Genomic DNA, 18565 nt, shown 5'->3' on the forward strand with positions numbered 1-18565 from the left:
CATGGGGCTTGAACTCTAGGCCTGGGTGCTGTCCCCAAACTCTTCAGCTCCAGGCTACCACTCTACCACTTGAGCCACAGCACCACTTTCAGCCTTTTCTGTTTATGTGGTGCTAAGGAATGGAACCCAGGGCCTCATGCATGAGAGGCAAGCACTCTACCTCTGAACCACCTTTCCAGCCCTTACTTCTGATTTTTTGTTTTTTTGCTCATTCATTGGAGTTAAGAGTCTCACATTTTCTGCCCCAGATGGTTTTGAACTGGCCTCCTAAAAAAAAATCTCCTGAGTAACTAAGATTACAGGCATGAGCCACTGGTGACTGGCAAGAACAAGTCTTTTTTAGATACCAGCAACAGCTACTTGAAAAATTAAAATGGGAGAAGGAAAGCCTCCATTCACAGGAGTAAAAAACAAAAAGCAAAATATAAAGACAAGTTCAACAAGAATTGTATAAATATCCCATGAAGAAATCTAGGGAACTCTGTTGAAAGGAAAAGCACGCTTCAATAAATTAGCCTTGAATGAGTAATTTAATAAATCAGTAGTGCTTTTCAAGTTACTATAGCACAATATCTATCAAAGGCCCAATAGCTTTTTGGTTAAAAATTGTCAAAACAATTCGAAGATGCATCTGGAAGCCTGTACATGTAAAAATAGCCAGGATAAAGATAAGAAAATGAAGGAAATGGAATGATAAAAGACTTGTGAATACAAGATACCCAATCAATTATGAATCTGCACAGGCAGATCATTTGTGGCACAGGCTCAGAAATAGAAAAAGATCACTGGGATAAAACTGGAAGCCCAAAGTTATAGGACATTAGAATAAAAGTCTTGGCACTTCTCTCTCAAAAGAGTAATACTGGCTACTCAGGAGGCCGAGATCCAATTATTGAGGCTTGGAGCCAACCCAGGTAGGAAAGTTATAGGATTCTTATTTCCAGTTAACCAGCAAAAAGAAAGAAGGAGAGCTGTAGTAGAGTGGTAGAATACTAGCCTTGAGCAAAAGAGCTAAGGTAAAAGATAGCACCCAGGCTCTGTATTCAAGCCTAGTACCGAGAGAAAAGAAACAACAAAAACCCATCTCAGTAGATGAATGGATCAAGAAAATGTGGTATATATACACAATGGAATTCTATGCCTCCATCAGAAAGAATGGCATTGCTCCCACTTGTTAGGAAATGGAAAGACTTGGAAAAAATTATATTAAGAGAAGTAAGCCAGGCCCAAAGAAACATAGGTCACATGGTTTCCCTTATTTGCAATAACTTGTATATGTCTGAGACAAGCAGAAAGGGTCAGATAAGATGATGTTAAGCGAAATGAACCCCAAGATAAGGACACAAGTGGTTTTTTCTTTCTTGCTATTGTTTCTAACGTATTTATAAGGTACCATGTGATTTTTTTTTGTTGCTTTGTATGTCCCTCCCCCATGGTATAACCCCTGTCTTCACTGTATTTGATGTTGGTATAATTTGTGGAGGGGAAGGGAAAAAATTGTTTAAATGGGGATACAGGTGGACCCATTGCAACAGTGAGATATACAAGATGCGATGTTGAAAACGAACTTTACAATTTGTGGGGGGGGGAAGGGGAGTGTAATTGTGGAGATGGGAGGGAAGGGATGGTAGGGGAAAAACAAAGGAGGAGGCAACAATGCTTGATAAGAAATGTACTCATTACCTTGCTCATGTAACTATTACCCCTCTGTACAGTATTTTCACAATAAAAAACTTATTTTAAAAAGCCCATCTTATAGTTTTCATCCAAAGTCATCTTTGTAACCTGTAACCTTACTACTAAAGATGGGAGGGGTTCATGGACCAACCGTGTGCACCTATGGACATGTTAAAATGTAGACTCATCACTACCCTGACCCTAAGTCAGAATCTTTAAGATCGTCCCAGTTTAAAACTTTGAGGAGGGCTGCCCTCGGGAGCTCTCTCTTGGCCTTCCTTTTTTGGCCTCTCCTTCAGATCCTCCTCCACTCACTAGGCACCAGTCACCCTGGCCACCTTGCTACTCCATGGGCATATCTTGCCAGTCTCAAGCCTTCTTACCTGTTTGTCTTAAATTTTGCTGCTGCCCGATCCCAAAATAAAAAAGACCTTAGGCAGAGTAATTTATAAAGAATAGAAACTTGTTGCTCATAAGTTTGGAGAGTCCAAAACAGAGGTGCCATGATAAGTCCAAATAGAGACAGGGGGACATTCCTCTTAGAGGACACTTTTTGCCATGACTACACAAGGTTGAAGAGGAATTTGGGTTGAGCCTCTTTTATTGGAGCTTTGATCCCATCACTAAGACTGCACACGGGCATCAGGCAGCAAGCCATGGGTCTTCATAGGCTCATTAATATTTAGGTGTCTACACAAGCCTTACACTAGCCAAGAAGCTTTCCTTAGTCAAAGTTTCTTCCTACCTCCTACCACCACCTGCCTGACATTCACTTATTATCATCTGCATTGTCTCCCTTGCCCTACTTCCCCCTCCTCCGCTCCCCCCACCCCAATGCTATGCCAGGACCACAGTGAGAGAAGGTGACTTCATTTATCCAGGCTATATTCTCAGGCTGATCCTCTACAATGCACTCATTTACGGAAAGGAAAGTAGCATTAACAACTACAGAGCAAAAGCAGGGCATTTTCTGCTGACCTGGCTCTGAAGAAGAAGCATACCACCATGATTTGTGGCTTAGTCTTTCACACTTCAAATTAGACTCAGAAGAGTAGTTTTACATGACATGTTTCATGACTCATTCGACTTCCTAAATGTCACTCGGATATTAATTTAGTGCCCAGTTGCTTTTCCTCTATCCTTTCACACTATGACTGGGAATTTACTTTCTTGGTTGGGTGGGCAGTTGGTTGACTTCTTTTTCATTCCTTTTTTTAACTAAAAGTAGTGACCGTTTTTGGTTTAGAATTTTTACTCTTTTTTTGTTTGTTTTGGCAAAGCTGAGGATTGAACTCAGGGCCTTGTACTTACCAGGCAAGTGCTCTTTCACTAAATCCCCAATTCCTGATTTTTTTTTTTTAGCCTTTTTAACCTTTGCATGCACAAATGAGAAAACTCGGGTCATATTGTTACTTCCTTGGTGCTTTTGTTAGGACCACCAGAGCTCATGGTAAGAGAGAGGTATTAGAAAGTCAACTTGAATCACCCCTAGCCAAGAGAATTGATTCCAAGTACTGGCTTCTTATCTCCCTTATTTCATATTCATTGCTTAGAAAACTGCAACAAGGCCCAAGGCTCAGATGTCAGACCCACACTTAGAATGGCAAATTTTAGTAAACACCAAAGCTGTACTAGTTTCCTTCCTTTTTTTTTTTTCTTCCTTTTTTCCTTTCTTAAATGTGTGTGCATAGTGCTCAGGCATTTATTGCCATTCCCCCAAACAGAGCTTATTCCAGTTGTTTCTGTTTGCCCTGCAGGACAGTGGACCAGAGCCAAGTGACTTAAGAGAGCTGGACTGAGGTCCTCTGTCCACCTATAGAGGTTTTAATGTGCTTAACATGATCCACTATTAGCCCTGGAGATGCTGTAAATGCCACAGCAGGGTCTGATTAGCTAGTATAGATTGCTGCCTTTATTTATGTATTATTTACTATAGGTCAGCCTTGCTGGTGAGCTCTCTCTCATTCTTTGTCTTCCCAGGAACAGAAGAGGAGATTCTTCTTCTGCTGAATGAGAGCTGTGGAGTCTTAACTATAGACAGGGATAAGAGAAGGAGGAAAACCCAAAGTAAAGAACCTGTCTATTCATTCATATTAAGTAGTTCCCTTTGCCACATTCAAAAGAAAAAGAGGGTAGTATAGATTCATCAATACTGACCTCCGGGGCTCTTCCTGTGAACACCTCTGCTGTTGCATTTCCTTAGGTTCTGGTTGTGACTACATTTGCATGCAGGTATGCTATGCGTTTTCACTTTTCTATAACTTAAACTCATTAGTTGAGTTAGCAGAAGAATTTCAGTTTACTAGTTGTAGCCGTAGCCGCCGCCGCCCTCTCAGGGTTGATACTTGCTTTTTGGTGTTTTTTCTTCACCTTTTAAAAGAACTACCATGTAGAGGGCAGAAGGAGTTAATGCTGACTTTCTTCCTCTCTGTTCATTTGCTCAACCCAAAAGGGAGTTTGAATTCTGTGCCATTCACACTGTAATTCACCACAAACTATACTGTAGATGCTTTATCTTTCTTGGCTTAACTATTTCATTAATGCAGTAGCACTATAATACTTGGCTGGCAGGGTGGGGGGGCCGGGAGAATTAATCTTTGCTTCAGAATTTTTTTATTTGATAGTGGGGGGAAGGGGTGTGTTGCTGGTCCTAGAGCTTGAACTGAAGACGGGAGCTTTCCCTTAGCTTCTTTGTTCAAGATTGATGCTCTCCCACTTGAACCACAGCTCTTTTAACCAGCTTTTTTAAATAGTTAATTGGAGATAAGGGTCTCACAGACTTTCCTGCCTGGGCTAGCTTTAAAAAACCAAGATCCTCAGATCTCAGCTTCCCTAGTAGCTAGGATTACAAGCACTAGCCATTTGCACCAGGCCTGGTTGCTTTATAATTCTTTTGACATTCGGAAGCCAGTGATTATATTTACTTCAAAGCAGTTGACACAGATTTAAAATCATGGTAGCACTTTTGGAATCACATACTTGAGGAAAATATTAAGCTCTTTCAAGGAAAATGATCTAAAATATCATACCTTTTATTTTTCTTTTTAGCAACAGTACTTTTTAGGTTTTTAGAAAGCATAAGGAATGTTTTGGGCTGCAATGCTTGGTAAGAAATGTACGCATTATCCTGCCCATGTAATTGTAACTCCTCTGTACAGTATGTTCACAAATAAAATAAAATTAAATTTAAAAAAAAGGAATGTTTTGGTGAGACAATTAAAAAGGAAAAATTTTCACCAGATAGACCAGATCATCCTCTTTTATTTTGTCCGTGGTAAAATCCAATTTGCATCTGAGTAAGCACACAAAAGCCATGGCCAGCAGTCTCAAAGTGGTATTACTTTCTCTTAAGGATTCATAGTGATCCTAATTGTGAGTAATTCCTACTTGTGTATAAAAAAGAAATGACTTCAGATTGTTTGTGATGCTTTGTATCACTAGAGTTCCCTGTTAGGTGCTATGTTCCCATGCCAAAAAAATATATATAGTTATAAATGATAAACCTGTATCAAAAACAAGCAGCTGTAGCCTATACTGGAATTTAATTACCCTGGAAGGAAGTGAGGGGAGAGAGGGAGAGAGTTATCCATCACATAAATAAGTAGTAGGGTGGATATTGGGTATGAATTGCCGTTTTCTTAGATGGACAGTAAGTACCCTTACAGTGCCTTACGGTGTTTCAGTTTGATTGAATTTCTTCAAAACCAGAGCCTACTCAAAATATAACCATGCAACCCTCACAAGCTAGTGGTCCTAAAGTCTGAAACAGAAGAAAAGTCAGGTCTCTCACAAGCTTTTTCACCAAGGGGATTGTTTTTTGTATACTTTATACTCTTCTAAAAATAACTTTTTAAATGTTAACTCATCCTCAGCTGAAATTTGAATATTACATCTTTCAAAGTTTAGGAACTACAAATACATCTCACAAGTATGTTATATGTTAGCACAGAGTAAAAGGTTTTTTTGTTGTTGTTTATTTGTTTTTACTGTCAATGACACAGCTAATTAGTATTCTATAGTGAAAGCTTTTATAGGTAGATAGGATGGGCTGTTCTGATGATCTCAGCTTTTGTTTTATTGTTTTATTTAATTATGGCATGAATGTCTCTCCTGACACAAGCTGGATCAAACTTGTTTTACCTCTACATTTGTAATGAACCTACTTTAACAATCAGTTCTATTTATTATGTTTGTTAGCCTATAAGCCTTTTAATAGTTCACAATTTTATCTCCACTGTCATTTTAAAAAAAATACAGATTTCCCACTATTACCGGGGAAATAGGTTGGCTCGAAACTTCCATCTCAATTGACCACAAACTCACTTATGAAAGAGACTGCTTGCAAGACTTAATTGCTACTTGGACATACTTCATTTTCTTTCTCAAACAAAAACTGCAAAGCTCATAGATCAGTGTGATAGCCTCAACTTTTTAAAAACATGCAACTTTTACTACTTTAAAATATAATTGATTTCTTTGTCTCATGCAATACAACCAGGAAAGGCCCAGGCTTGAGTCTGCCCAAGCCAGGTGTTTTCTTGTTGGCATAATGACTGCTCTCACTGAGCAGCTGCCTACTAGCAGGCTTTGTATGGCCTATTGTTGCTGCCCACCCGTAGTTAATACACATGCTGCCCGGGGCAGACCCCAGAATGACATCAACTTGCTTATCTTCGAATCCTGCAAACCTGACGCAGGGTGCTAAAGTTGTCTCAAGCATCTGCCCCGGCCAACTAATTGTGAGCTTCCTGGCCTATGATTGGTTATTCCTCTGCTCAGTAATAGGTTAAGCAAAGACATTGCCTGTCCATCTGTTCAGCCATTCATTGTTCTTCTTCTCTGCCTGAAGGCTGCAGCTAAAATTGTGTTAAGGAGTTACTGCTGAAGCTGCTACAGAAACCAATGTCTTTGTATTTCCCTGCTAAGGTGAGTATCTATGCTACTTTAATGCCTTGCTAAATCCAATGTTCATCTGAAACTGTTAGATACAAAGTGCCTTGAATGAAAGCCCAGAAGTTATTACATAGTACTGGTAGACTAGAAAGTTCAGGGCTGAATATCTGTAAAGCAGAGATAGATTCTTCTCTTTTTTTTTTTTTTAAGTAGGCCAGAATTTTGCAAATTGAAGCCTACTGCTGGCTTCAGATATCGAGTTTCATCCTGTAGAGTTTAAAAGATGTTATAACAAAGTTGTGTTCAATAATAAATACGTTTAGCTTACCTTGTCCAATTCCTAGGTTTCCTGAGGTGTTACTGTCATGCCTGCTTGCTGTACAAAGATGGAACTATCTGGCAGACTTTTCCATTGTGTTAAAAGTCTAGCTTGGAGAGGTGGACAGAGAGCGCTAGGTGTTTTCAACTGCTAATTTTTTTTTAACAGGATCAGGAAGCTTTTATCAGCAATTTCAAATTCACGGACAGTTTCTCATTTCCCCTACCTGTTTTTCCCCCTATCTGCATCCATTTCAGATATTCGATTAGAGATGTTATTCCTATTGCTTTCAAGAGTTCTATAGTGAGGCATAGACAAAGACTTAGAAGAACAACAAGAGCAGAAAGGGTTAAAAAAAAAAAGGTTTTCACTTCTACCACATGTCCTATTGTGCAAACATATGCATAAGTCTATTGAAAGTTTTCCGAAGATGGGCAGGCCACCAGTTGCTGGTCTACTGCAGTTCTAGTAAGACATCTGTTGCCCAGAACACTAACCAATCTGCTCAAAGGGACATCCTTCCTTTGTTAGTGAGGGGCATGCCGACAAGGGCACTCCCACAAATACAATGGTAATTAAAGACTCTGAGACTACAGCAGTAGGTATTCATTACATATTCATTATTTTATTCTCATTGTTCTCATAGTATCACCATTTGGGTAACTAGCAGAACTGACTTTCATGGCATTCTAGGCTTTATAGATAAATTGAGTTAACAAGGTTATGGTTTAATATTCCTGATTAATAGGAAACTTTTTTTTTCTAGATTCTATTTCAAATGGCTAGATTGCAAGTGAATTATTATCTAAGCTATCTAAAGATAACTTTTAGAAAATCTCCCCACAAAACAGAAGAATTTCAGTATAAACAGTAAATTTCTAGTAAGTAATCATAAGTTCATAAAGCTGCATTCAGCCACCACAAAGTTTTGTGTGGTAGTTGTTTGGGATTGAATTAAAATAATTAGTTACACTTCATCATCTACAAAATCATCATGATTTAGTTTTTCATCAAACACTTTATTGTTTTAGATAGGTTTAAGCAAGGAAAGAATGAGTTTCTAGGGCAATAGCAGCAGTAATCTGAAGATCCGAACAAGTAGAAATCTATTTCAAATTCTTTTTATTTTTCTCCCTACACATTCTGTGTTCAGGAATATAGTTTATAAGGCCAGTTGTACTAGGTCCCTGATAAAAAGTTTTCACAGTGAAACCATACTTCTTGGAGTTTATGATAACTCTGGGATTATAAACTGCTCTATAAAACTTTGACAATGCTGCAGCCTTGTGAAATGAGGATGAGTATTGTTATTAGTAAATATTTAAGTTTAGGAAGACATTTACATATATATATATATATATATATATATATATATATTTGAATTTGAGTAAAGGCCTGAATAGTGCACTCTACACAATTCGTTGTTTAGAACTAAGGAAAAAAGTAATTTTTTTCTTATGTGATATCACATTCTGAGATGTAATCAGAATTTTGGTTTTTTCCAAATTATATCAGTTATTTTTAAAGTACTAAGCAATGGTTAAAAAAAAAATCATGCTCTCCTTTGTTCTAAAGTCTCTTAGGTTACTTGTAAATTTTACTCATTCTATCACATTGACAACGTTGGTAGTTTGTAAAAGTATTTAGGGTGGCATTTAATTTTTAAATATTTAGGTTGGCATTTAATTTTTACAGAACAGTTTAAAAATATTGCCACACTAAATTTATCAGTGCCATGTGCGCCATGTTGAATCAACAACCTTTTACAATCTTTTACTTACAAGGGGGTAAGAGAGTGTTCTAAGAGACTAAAGTTTTCTTTTTTCTTTTTTTTTTTTTTTTTTTTTTTTTTTTTTTGCCGGTCTTGGGACTTGAACTCAGGGCCTGGTGCTGTCCTTGAACTTCTTTTTGCTCAAGGGTAGTGCTCTTCCATTTGAGCCACAGTCCCACTTCCAACCTTTTGTTAGTAGCTTTATTGGAAATAAGAGTTTCATGGACTTTCCTGCCCAGGCTGACTTCAAACTGTGATCCTCAGATCTCAGCCTCCTGAGTTGCTAGGATTACAGACCTGAGCCACTGGAGCCCAGCGAGATAAATTTTCACAACCAAATCTTTACCATTTGGGTTAATTCAAGTCAGGTTGCTTATAGGCTTAGAAATAGAACTCATTTGTCCTTGTTTGCACTATATATATATATGTTGTAGTCGTTAGTTTTATAAGAACTGAATGTCATCTAACTGGTTTTTTAGTTGAGATAACTTTCTCTGAGCTAACCAGTGAAGTCTAGAGGAGAGGCCTGTCTATGGAAAAAAGCAGAGTCAGAAAGTTGTAAAGCAAAAAATTAGGTCACCTAACAGAATAGAGCGCTAATCTGAACAAACAAAACAAAACAAAAAAAACAAACTTACATTTGTTGTCCTTCACATTAAAAACAGCCTGACTTCGTAAACTTTAGTTTTTCTATTTGTCAGTCATGGGGCTTGAACTCAGGGACTGGATGCTGTCCCTGAGCTCATTCACTCAAGGCTAATGCTCTACCACTTTGAGCCATAGCACCAATTTGGTTTTCAGTTGATTAATTGGAGTTAAGAGTCCCATGGACTTTCCTGCCCAGCCTGGCTTCAAACTGTGATCCTCAGATCTCAGCCTTCTGAGTAGCTAGGATTACAGGCTTGAGCCACCAGCACCCAGCTTTGTAAAGTTTGTATTTAAGTGTTACAGAAAAGCTATATGAGTTATCACTAGTTTAAAAGTATGTGGTAGTCAACTATTAAGATGTGAAAGTTTGAAGTCATTTAATATGATCAAAACCAAAAACTGGAGATAGGGCTCACGTGGTTGAGTCCTAGCCTTGACTAAAAAAGCTAAGTGAGGGCTCTGAGTTTTCAAGCCCAGCACAAAACCAAACAAAAGCCACAAATCACTGATGGTCTCATTTTTCTTCCTATCACATCAGAGCCGTATACTAAAAGCATATATTAGAATAGATTTAGGTAAGTGCATTGATACCTTTAAAAACACTAAAGATAAAATAGAAAGACTTAAGTACTTTTTTAAGAGTACCTGATTTCCTGTTTAAAAATTAGCAAGATCTGCTTTTGTGTCTTTGAAAAGTGAAGAAAATTCACCTATCCCGAAACCAAAACATTTCATTCCTCTGTCCCTTCCCAGGTATAAATTACTAAGACATCCTGATGAATGAAAGATACAATCCCCCACCTCTCAAAAAAAAAAAAAGCCACTACTGCTCAATATTAAAACAATATTTCCTAGTTCAATTCAGGGGTTTGGTCAGCAAGTTGTTATCGTGACGAATTATCTCACAAACAGCACTTACTGCAAAGCCCAAACTTTTTCAGAGATCAAAAATGTTGCCCATTAAATGCACTGGGTGCAGTCAGAGCAGATTGTGGGGTTTACTGAACAATGATGTCGGGGCTTCCAGATTGGTTTGGCAGCTACATTGTTCTCAGAGGGTAAACCAGACGCACTTAAGTCCCAGTTTCTTTTATAGGCTTTTGTTCATACCAAATTATTCTTTCACTGTGCTAGCATTCATGATGACATGTTAAAGGAGCTCAGCTTAGCAACCAGCCTCTCGTTGCCAAGGCAGCTCAACGTCCAATAGGTTTTTCCCTGTGTAAGAGACTTTTCCTGAGAGCTCTGAGAAGGCCACAGAGTGGATTTTTTTCTTTTAACTGCATCCCTTTATTAGGATGCTGTTGTGATCTCTGACTTGCATTTGGTGTTAGTATATTAGAGTTGTTAATAAATCACAGGGGGTACTGATATGCTTTTGAAAGCCCATCCTTAATTCTAAATAATTGGGCCTCACGCATATCCATATTAATAGAAAAATTGAAATGGATTCAGCTTCTGATAATGGAGCAGATGTACATAGAGAGCTCTTTTATGGAATACTTCTCTTTATCTGTCGTGCATGCAGAAACAAAAATCTGGTTCTCTTCAACATGAATGCATGCCATCTCAGAAGAACATTGATATTACAGTTATTTCTTTTCTCAGAGAATGAAGCCTGTAGAAACATGTAGGAGTTAGTTCTACACTGAGGAGCTTTGTTAAGTGTATTGTTGAAGATTTTTATCTTCTCTAGTATTTACAAATAAAATTTTATTTTGTTATAGAATAATATTTAGCTTTCATCAGTTTATCAGCTATGCTTTCAAACTTGTGTGTTCTCAGAAAGTCTACTGGTTGTTGGTTTGGGGTTTTTTTTTTTGACATCTATGTAATAGCTCTTTCTTAGTGAATAGATTCTGTCTAAGAGCTTTAGAAGAAAGTATTTTCCCATTTTTCTTTCTTAAGTTATTTAAACAGGTGTTTTATGACATCTGCCAGAGGCTGGTTAATGTTACTTGGGTCAGATACTACTAGCATTGCCTTAATCATTAAGCCACTGATAGGTTTACAGTCCTTAGAGTAAACAACTTTATTTTTCTAGTCTGTCCCTGGCAGAGAAATACCAATAATTTTCAGTGGACTTGAAAGAAAAGAGAAAAACAACAAAATTATTTTTAGACAGTTAAATATACTTGTATAGACACACTGTGAGTTCATCTGATGCACTACAGACACGTTCTGTCGTAACATTCAAGAAACAGAAATAGCCTTGTTCATTTATCATACTTAGTTGTTTACTGTTGCTTGTATGTGAAACGCTTAATTTCTTTGCTTTCAGTAAATGGGCATAGGCTGGGGGAAAAAAACAATTTTTTTTATAGAATGAAATAGACCACAGTGTTCTTACCAACTGACTAAGAGAGCATCATGGTGAAAATCATCTTCTATTACCTAGTTAAGTATTCATAAAGCCCATACGTATTGGGGTAAGATTATACTCATCCCTAAGTGGGAGATAATTAACCAGCGCCACCCTATTGTAGCTTAGGCTGGCTTCAAGCTCACCATTCTTTTGCCTGAGCCTCTGTGTCTAAAATGACAGGGGTACTCATGCCTGGCCAAGGGATGCAATTATCTTTGTAATTATTTAATTTCTTGTTGGCTGTCTTTTTTTTTAATTTCAGAATATATGTTGTTTCAGTAGCTCTGTGTGTGTGTGTGTGTGTGTGTGTGTGTGTGTGTGTGTGTGTGTGTGTGTGTGTGTGTGTGTGTGTGTGTGTGTGTGTGTGTGTGTGTGTGTGTGTGTGTGTGTGTGTGTGTGTGTGTGTACTTGTGCTGGGTCTTCAACTGCGGGCCTTGCACTCTAGCTTGGCTTCATTACTCAAGGCAGGCACTCTACTCCTTGAATTCCACTTCTGGCTTTTTGTTAGTTCATTTGGAGATAAGAGCTCATGGACTTTTCTGGCTTCAAACCACAATCCTCAGATCTCAGCCTTCTGCTAAATTATTTTTGAAATTAATTGAGGTTGTTGCTAAGTTTCATCCAAATTAAGGATAACTTTTTTTTTCAACATGATAAAAGAATGTTTTCCTTTCAGCATGGCTTTCTTTCTCTTTAACCTAACTTTTTTCCCCAGGTTTTTATTAAACCTTTTAGGGAAAAGTGTATATAAACTGTCATGACATTTAAAACATGCTTTTTAAAAGCATAGTATTCCATGTGTCATCCTCAGAAATGTAAACAGGAAAATGTCTCTTGTAGAGATTGAGACACAACTGACCATGGGAAAGGCCTGGGTCTTGAACAAAACCTTCTTTTTTTTTTTAATACGTAGTTTGCACTAGTGGCTCACACCTTGTAATCCTAGCTACTCAGGAGGCTGAAATCTTAGGATCGTGGTTCAAAGCCAGCTCAGCCAAGAGCATCTGTGAGACTCTTATCTCTAGTTAACCACTAGAAAACCAGAAATGGTGTTGTGGTTCAAGTGGTAGAGCGCTAGCCTTGAGCTGAAGAGTTCAGGGGCAGTGCCCAGGCCCAGAGTTCAAGCTCCACAACTGACCAAAAAAAAGGCAATTTCACTCCTTATTTAATGTTGCCTCAGAGAAATCTCATGGCCTTTCTCCTTTGAAACTTTCTCATGTGGAGGAACCTCGGGAAGGGTGTAGATAAACTACAAATTAGGCATCCAATGATCTGCCAGTTGTAGCTTCTCCATCGAGACACGAGTAGTCCGTGAGGTGACATTTTCAATATTTCCTGTCTTGCTCTAGGAATACGGGGTGCTCTGCCTTCAGGAATTCAGAAACAACAGCAAAGTCGAGTCGAGTCCATGTAACAGCTTCATGGGTCTGAAGGATCTCCTGGGGCATGACCTTGGCCATCTCTATGTGGAAAGCACTGACCCAAGTTCAAGTGCAGCAGCCCCTTGGCCAATGGTAGAAAAGACGGCGATGGATGGCATCCATGCTGGGGAGGAGGAGAGGGGGCGATCCGAAGAGCACGCGAGCTCTGGGGACTCTGAGGGAAGCACGCATTCTGATCATGAGCCTGAGCAGCAGAAGACCATTTCCGTAGAGCCGTGCGTACTCACCAAGGCTCACAGGCAGTTGTGCCGGTCCCCGTGCTTAGAGCCACACCTCCTCAAACGCAGTGAGATTTTGCAAGACTTCAAACCCGAGGATGCCCAGACTCCATCCAAGGAAGTGAAGAAACCCCCAGATGTCGTTCGAGAATACCAAACGAAACTGGAGTTTGCACTGAAGTTAGGTTATTCCGAAGAACAGGTTCAACTTGTGCTCAACAAACTTGGTACCGATGCTTTAATCAATGATATTTTGGGAGAACTCGTCAAGCTTGGAAATAAAAGCGAGACAGATCAGACCGTGAGTCCAATGAATAGTGTCATGCGGGAAGTGTCATCTCTAGAGTCCCAGAGGTCCGAGTCACCCATGCAGGAGATTGTGGCGGATGATGGTGAAAATCTGAGGCCCATCGTTATTGATGGCAGCAATGTAGCAATGAGGTAAGTGAAGGGGGGAAAAATCTTGACTGTGACCATTAGTACTAAAACGATCTTTAAACATTGTTTCCAATCTGGTGACTTCTAAGTCTTCGCTCTCTGAAAAACTTGTGTGATCTGTCCAGATCTCACGAGCCCTCCAGTGCCAAGCTAGAGAATATCAGCCTGGCTTTGCAATCTGAGACCTTAACAAGGGGTTTTGAGGAGAGAGGTCTGTCAGGACAGGAGGTGATTACTTGGCAGTGATGAACAGAAGGCTGGAACTCATCTGACAGGCAAACGACCCTTTCCCTCTTCCGTGGAGGAGAGGGGTCCTTACTTCACTGGGATCCAGAGCTATGAAAGAGCACATGACTTTGAGAAGTCTTTCGCAAGAAGATGGTTCCCAATAATGTAGAACTACCTGATTGCCTTCGTGATAAGTCCCAAAGTGATGAAATTGACAAGGAGATGGTAGTAATGTGAGTCCTAGATCCTTGAGCACAATGACCGAGGGATTTCTTAACAGCACAACTTTAGTGTCTGCCGCTGAAGAGGCTAATCCAGTGGTACTATAGTAAAGGCCACATATCCCAGCTCTTTCCCGATATCTTCAGGAAGGTGTAGAAAATGGTGGGATGGGAAATGGTCATATTAGGAAAATTCTCAGTGCTAGAAAACCCATAAGATGTAAAAATATTATCAGACCCCCAAAGGAGGAAGACTTCAAGGAGAGAATGCCCTGCCTTATGCTAGGAAAAGAAAAATTTCAGAAGACTTGACAGTCAGGCAGTGGCCGTCTTCAAGAATGCTGTTTGGTATTGAAGATGGACGCCAAGATGCTGTGTGATGAATGAAGGGACCAGTCTAGACTGTTGTTCTGAAGGGAAAGGAAGGACCAGAGGAAGAATTGAGTGACGTTTTTATTTGTCTGTCTGTTTTAACAAAACTGCAGAAACAGAACAGATGAGGAAAAAGAATAAGAAAGCAGTACTGCCAGGCACTGGCAGTTCACACCTGTGATCCTAGCTACCCTGGAGACTGAGATATGAGGATTACAGTTCAAAGCTAGCCCAAACAGAAAAGCTCACAAGGCTCACCTCCAATTAACTACCAACAAATCCGGAAGTGGAAGTGTGGCTCGAGTCAGAGCACTAGCCTTGAGTAAAAAAGCTAAGGGACGGTGCCCAGGACCTGAATTCAAGCCCTATTAGTGGCAAAAAGGAAGAAAGGAAAGGAGGGAAGGGAGAGGAGGGGAGGGGAAAGAAGTACTGTGGGAGAAGTCTCTAATTTTTGAAGCTACACTATGAAGGAAGACAATAAGAGGCACAAATCAGAATTTGGTATTCAAGGGAAATATACTTTTAGACAGAGGTAAAACAAGTGAGGCTTAGAAAAACTTGAACTTTTGTCTATGGCCATACCACCCTGAACGCGCCCGATCTCGTCTGATCTCGGAAACTAAGCAGGGTCGGGGCTGGTTAGTACTTGGATGGGAGAAAAACTCGAACTTTTAAGATAGATATCATTTAAATTAATACCACAGTTGTGCCAACCTCATATTCACATGTATGAAAGAAACAGTTCCCAATAGAAATTTTTGCATACTGGAAGTTACAAAAAGCTTGAAACCTTACTCATCTAACACGGTAACAGTTATCTATAGGAAAGCAAGTGTGGTTATAATACATGCCTGTAATTCCAGCAGTTGGGAAACTTCAGTAGGGGAATCAAAAGTTCAAGGCCAACCTGGGTTGTAAAATAGACACTATCTTTAAAAAACAATTAACTACACATTACTTTAGTGTAAAAATAGATTGCATAATTATGAAAATAATCGTCAACCCCCCTACACACATTATTTTTTGTACCACTCCATATGTCTTGCTGTAAAGATGAGACAGTGCAGATGTAACTTTTCTTCTTGTCATATAGTTTTAATCTGACACTTGAGCTGAACTGCTTCAGGCATTCCAGGAGAGAACACGATGACAGATTTTTATTTTAGCAGTATTATACTGTCAGTCACAATAAAATGTTGCACTATGTCCATAATTTTGAGAGTTCCAGAACTCAAGAAAATATATCATGAACTTTTCCATTCTATTTATACATTCTACCTACAGATCTAAAATCTTCCTCTAACAAAAATAGAACTCATCCTTCCTGTTGCACAAATATGAACTTAGACTTTGAAAATTCACTTTCTATTCAGAATAAATACTAGCAAGCCTATTATCTGCATTAAGGTTACACATAGAATCATAGTAAATACACATTCAGTTGTGAACACACTGATACATTCTGTATTATAATACGGAGTTTAGTTTAGAATAAAGTATTATTTCCTTTCTTCTAGACAGATATACTTCCCTGTAGATGAATATACTTTAATTTCATTTGAATGCTAACCATAGAAGATATGTATGAGTCTTCAGATGTAAATTCAAAGTAGGAAAGAGGCAATATTTTTTGTTAAGATTATATAATGAACTTTAAAGAGATATTTTATTCTCTGCATACCACCTATGAGATTCTCATCAAGTGATTTCCATTCTCCAGCCTTGGTTTTCCTATTTGTTTTTTGTTGTTTTGTTGTTGTGTGTGTATATGCCAGTCTTGGGGCTTGAGCTCAGGACTTGAGTACTATTCTGGAGGAGCTTATTTTGTTCAAGATTGGCACTTTACCATTTGAGTCACAGTGCCACTGTTTGAGGGTAGTTTGGGGGGGAGAAAGAGTCTCACTGATTTTCCTGCCAGAGCTGGCTTCAAACTGCATCCTCTGATCTCAGTCTCCTGGATAGGCTTGGATTACAGGCATGAGCTACGAGTCCCAAGATCATATTTGTAAATAGGGGAATTCTATGTTTGCAGGCTGGCTATTAGGATAAGAGGTAATTAACACCACCAAATCCTTGGTGTGTTATAGGCACTGAATAAATTAGTTATATTTACTTTTAGGAGTGAAGTCATGAATCCATAAGATAGTAACCAATCAGGTGAAAACTTAGGTGTACCATTTTATTCCCATGAACCAGGAGAGATTAGCTGGGAAAATCTTGGAGACTCTAACCTGCACAGCCTGCTCTCCTGCTCTCCTGCTCTCCTACCCTGCCGTGGAAAGTAACAACATTAGCCTCACCTGTGTGGGATGTAGGCACTGGGCCAAGGATGAAGTCTGACACCTAATTGCATTATATCTAACTCTAGGTTACTACAGGATGACTGTACCTGGAATTACTATGTTTTAGAGCATGTCTTCAACCTTACTTAGTATTGCCAAATTACTCTATCAAATAGCTACATCAAATTCACACTCCCACCTGTGAGGTATGGGTTCCTACTTCCACACCTTCTTGGCAACATCTGGTATTTGCAGACTTTATCTAATGGCTGTGAAGTGGTGTCATAGTTTGGCTTCTACTGAGCAGCTTTCCATATACATATTGGTCATTTGAGTCTGTTCCTCCACCAAGTGACCATTCATATCATTTGCCTTTAAAACAGCAATAACAACAAAAATTAACTAGCCAAGCACCGTGGCTTATACCTGTAATCCTAACTACTCAGGAGGCTGAGATCCAGGTTCAAAACCAACCCAGGCAGGAAAATCCATGGGACTCTTACCTCCATGTAACTAGCAAAAAGCCAGAAGTAAAGCTGTTGCCAGTATTGATGGGGGGAAAAAAGGTTAGGGACAGAATCCAGGCCTAAAGTTCAAGCCCCAGTACCAGAGAATACACACACACACACACACACACACACACACACACACACACACACACACACACACACACACACACACACACACACACACACACACACACACACACACACACACACACACACACACACACACACACACACACACACACACACACACAACACACACACACACACACACAGAATCCAGGCCTAAAGTTCAAGCCCCAGTACCAGAGAACACACACACACACACACACACCCTTCATGAATTTAATTTTGGAATTATAATGTTCTTATAGATTACTTTGAGAACAGATGCCATCTTTACAAATTGTGACCTAACATCTAGGCTGATGGAACATTGTTCCTTTCATTCACGTCTTCTCTTGGGCTTTTTAATACAGGTTTCTAACTTCACTTTCTCCACAAAATTTTTTCATGTCTTTTTTGTCTTATATTTAAATTTTGCTGCTTATTACAATTAAGGTTTAAATTGCTTTTGGGTATTAGGGGCTCACATCTATAATCCCCTAGCTGCTGAAGAGGCAGAGATGTAAGGATCAAGGTTCAAAGGCAGCTGGGGCAAGAAAATCTGAGATTCTTATCTCCAATTAACTATCAAAAAAGCCAGAAATGGAGGTGAGGCTCAGGCAGTAGACTGCTCCCAGTGGCCAAAATAAGTTCAAGGGACAGCAGCACTCTGGCCTTGAGTTCAAGTCCTAAAACCAGCACACAAGAAAAGAGAAGAAAAAAAAAAAGATGTAAATTGTTTTTGCCCAATCCTGTAACTCTCTGCAGTGTGATAATATGCTGTGGTCAAGGACTTTTATTATGACACAGATTCCTGACATTTGTCAGAATCTGTTCTGTAGCTGCTAGACAGCTAATGAGACAGCTGATGGGAGGAGGTTCTCTTGTGTTCTTGAAAAGGCATTCTCGTCTCCGCTTGTTGTGCCAGATTTGTCTGTCTGATTCTCTTCATCATTCCCGCGTGCCATCTTCCGCCCTCAGGCCTGTTCTGTCCCCGAGGCTCCATGCAGGGAGGAGGCGAGAATGAGCGCAGCCTTTATGATGAGAATCATGTGAAACAGTTTCCTGTTTTAGCACCCA

At 39.4% G+C, this 18565-nt stretch overlaps 1 protein-coding gene across 4 annotated transcripts in view; it reads left to right on the forward strand.

Moving 5' to 3' along the window:
• Positions 1 to 18565, forward strand: part of LOC138821350 (probable ribonuclease ZC3H12C) — a 42546-nt gene that overhangs the window by 11043 nt on the left and 12938 nt on the right. For 2 of the 4 annotated variants that reach the window (XM_070013512.1, XM_070013514.1), the window contains exon 2: positions 13023 to 13774. In XM_070013512.1, coding sequence (XP_069869613.1) covers positions 13023 to 13774 — 752 coding nt within the window. Of the gene's footprint in view, positions 1 to 3847; positions 3910 to 6526; positions 6604 to 13022; positions 13775 to 18565 lie in introns of those variants that run through there. The other 2 variants (XM_070013510.1, XM_070013511.1) reach the window with 2 other exon arrangements.

Source organism: Dipodomys merriami, unplaced genomic scaffold (assembly GCF_024711535.1).
Source record: "Dipodomys merriami isolate MVZ:Mamm:240054 unplaced genomic scaffold, mDipMer1.0.p SCAF_91, whole genome shotgun sequence".
Taxonomy (NCBI): Eukaryota; Metazoa; Chordata; class Mammalia; order Rodentia; family Heteromyidae; genus Dipodomys; species Dipodomys merriami.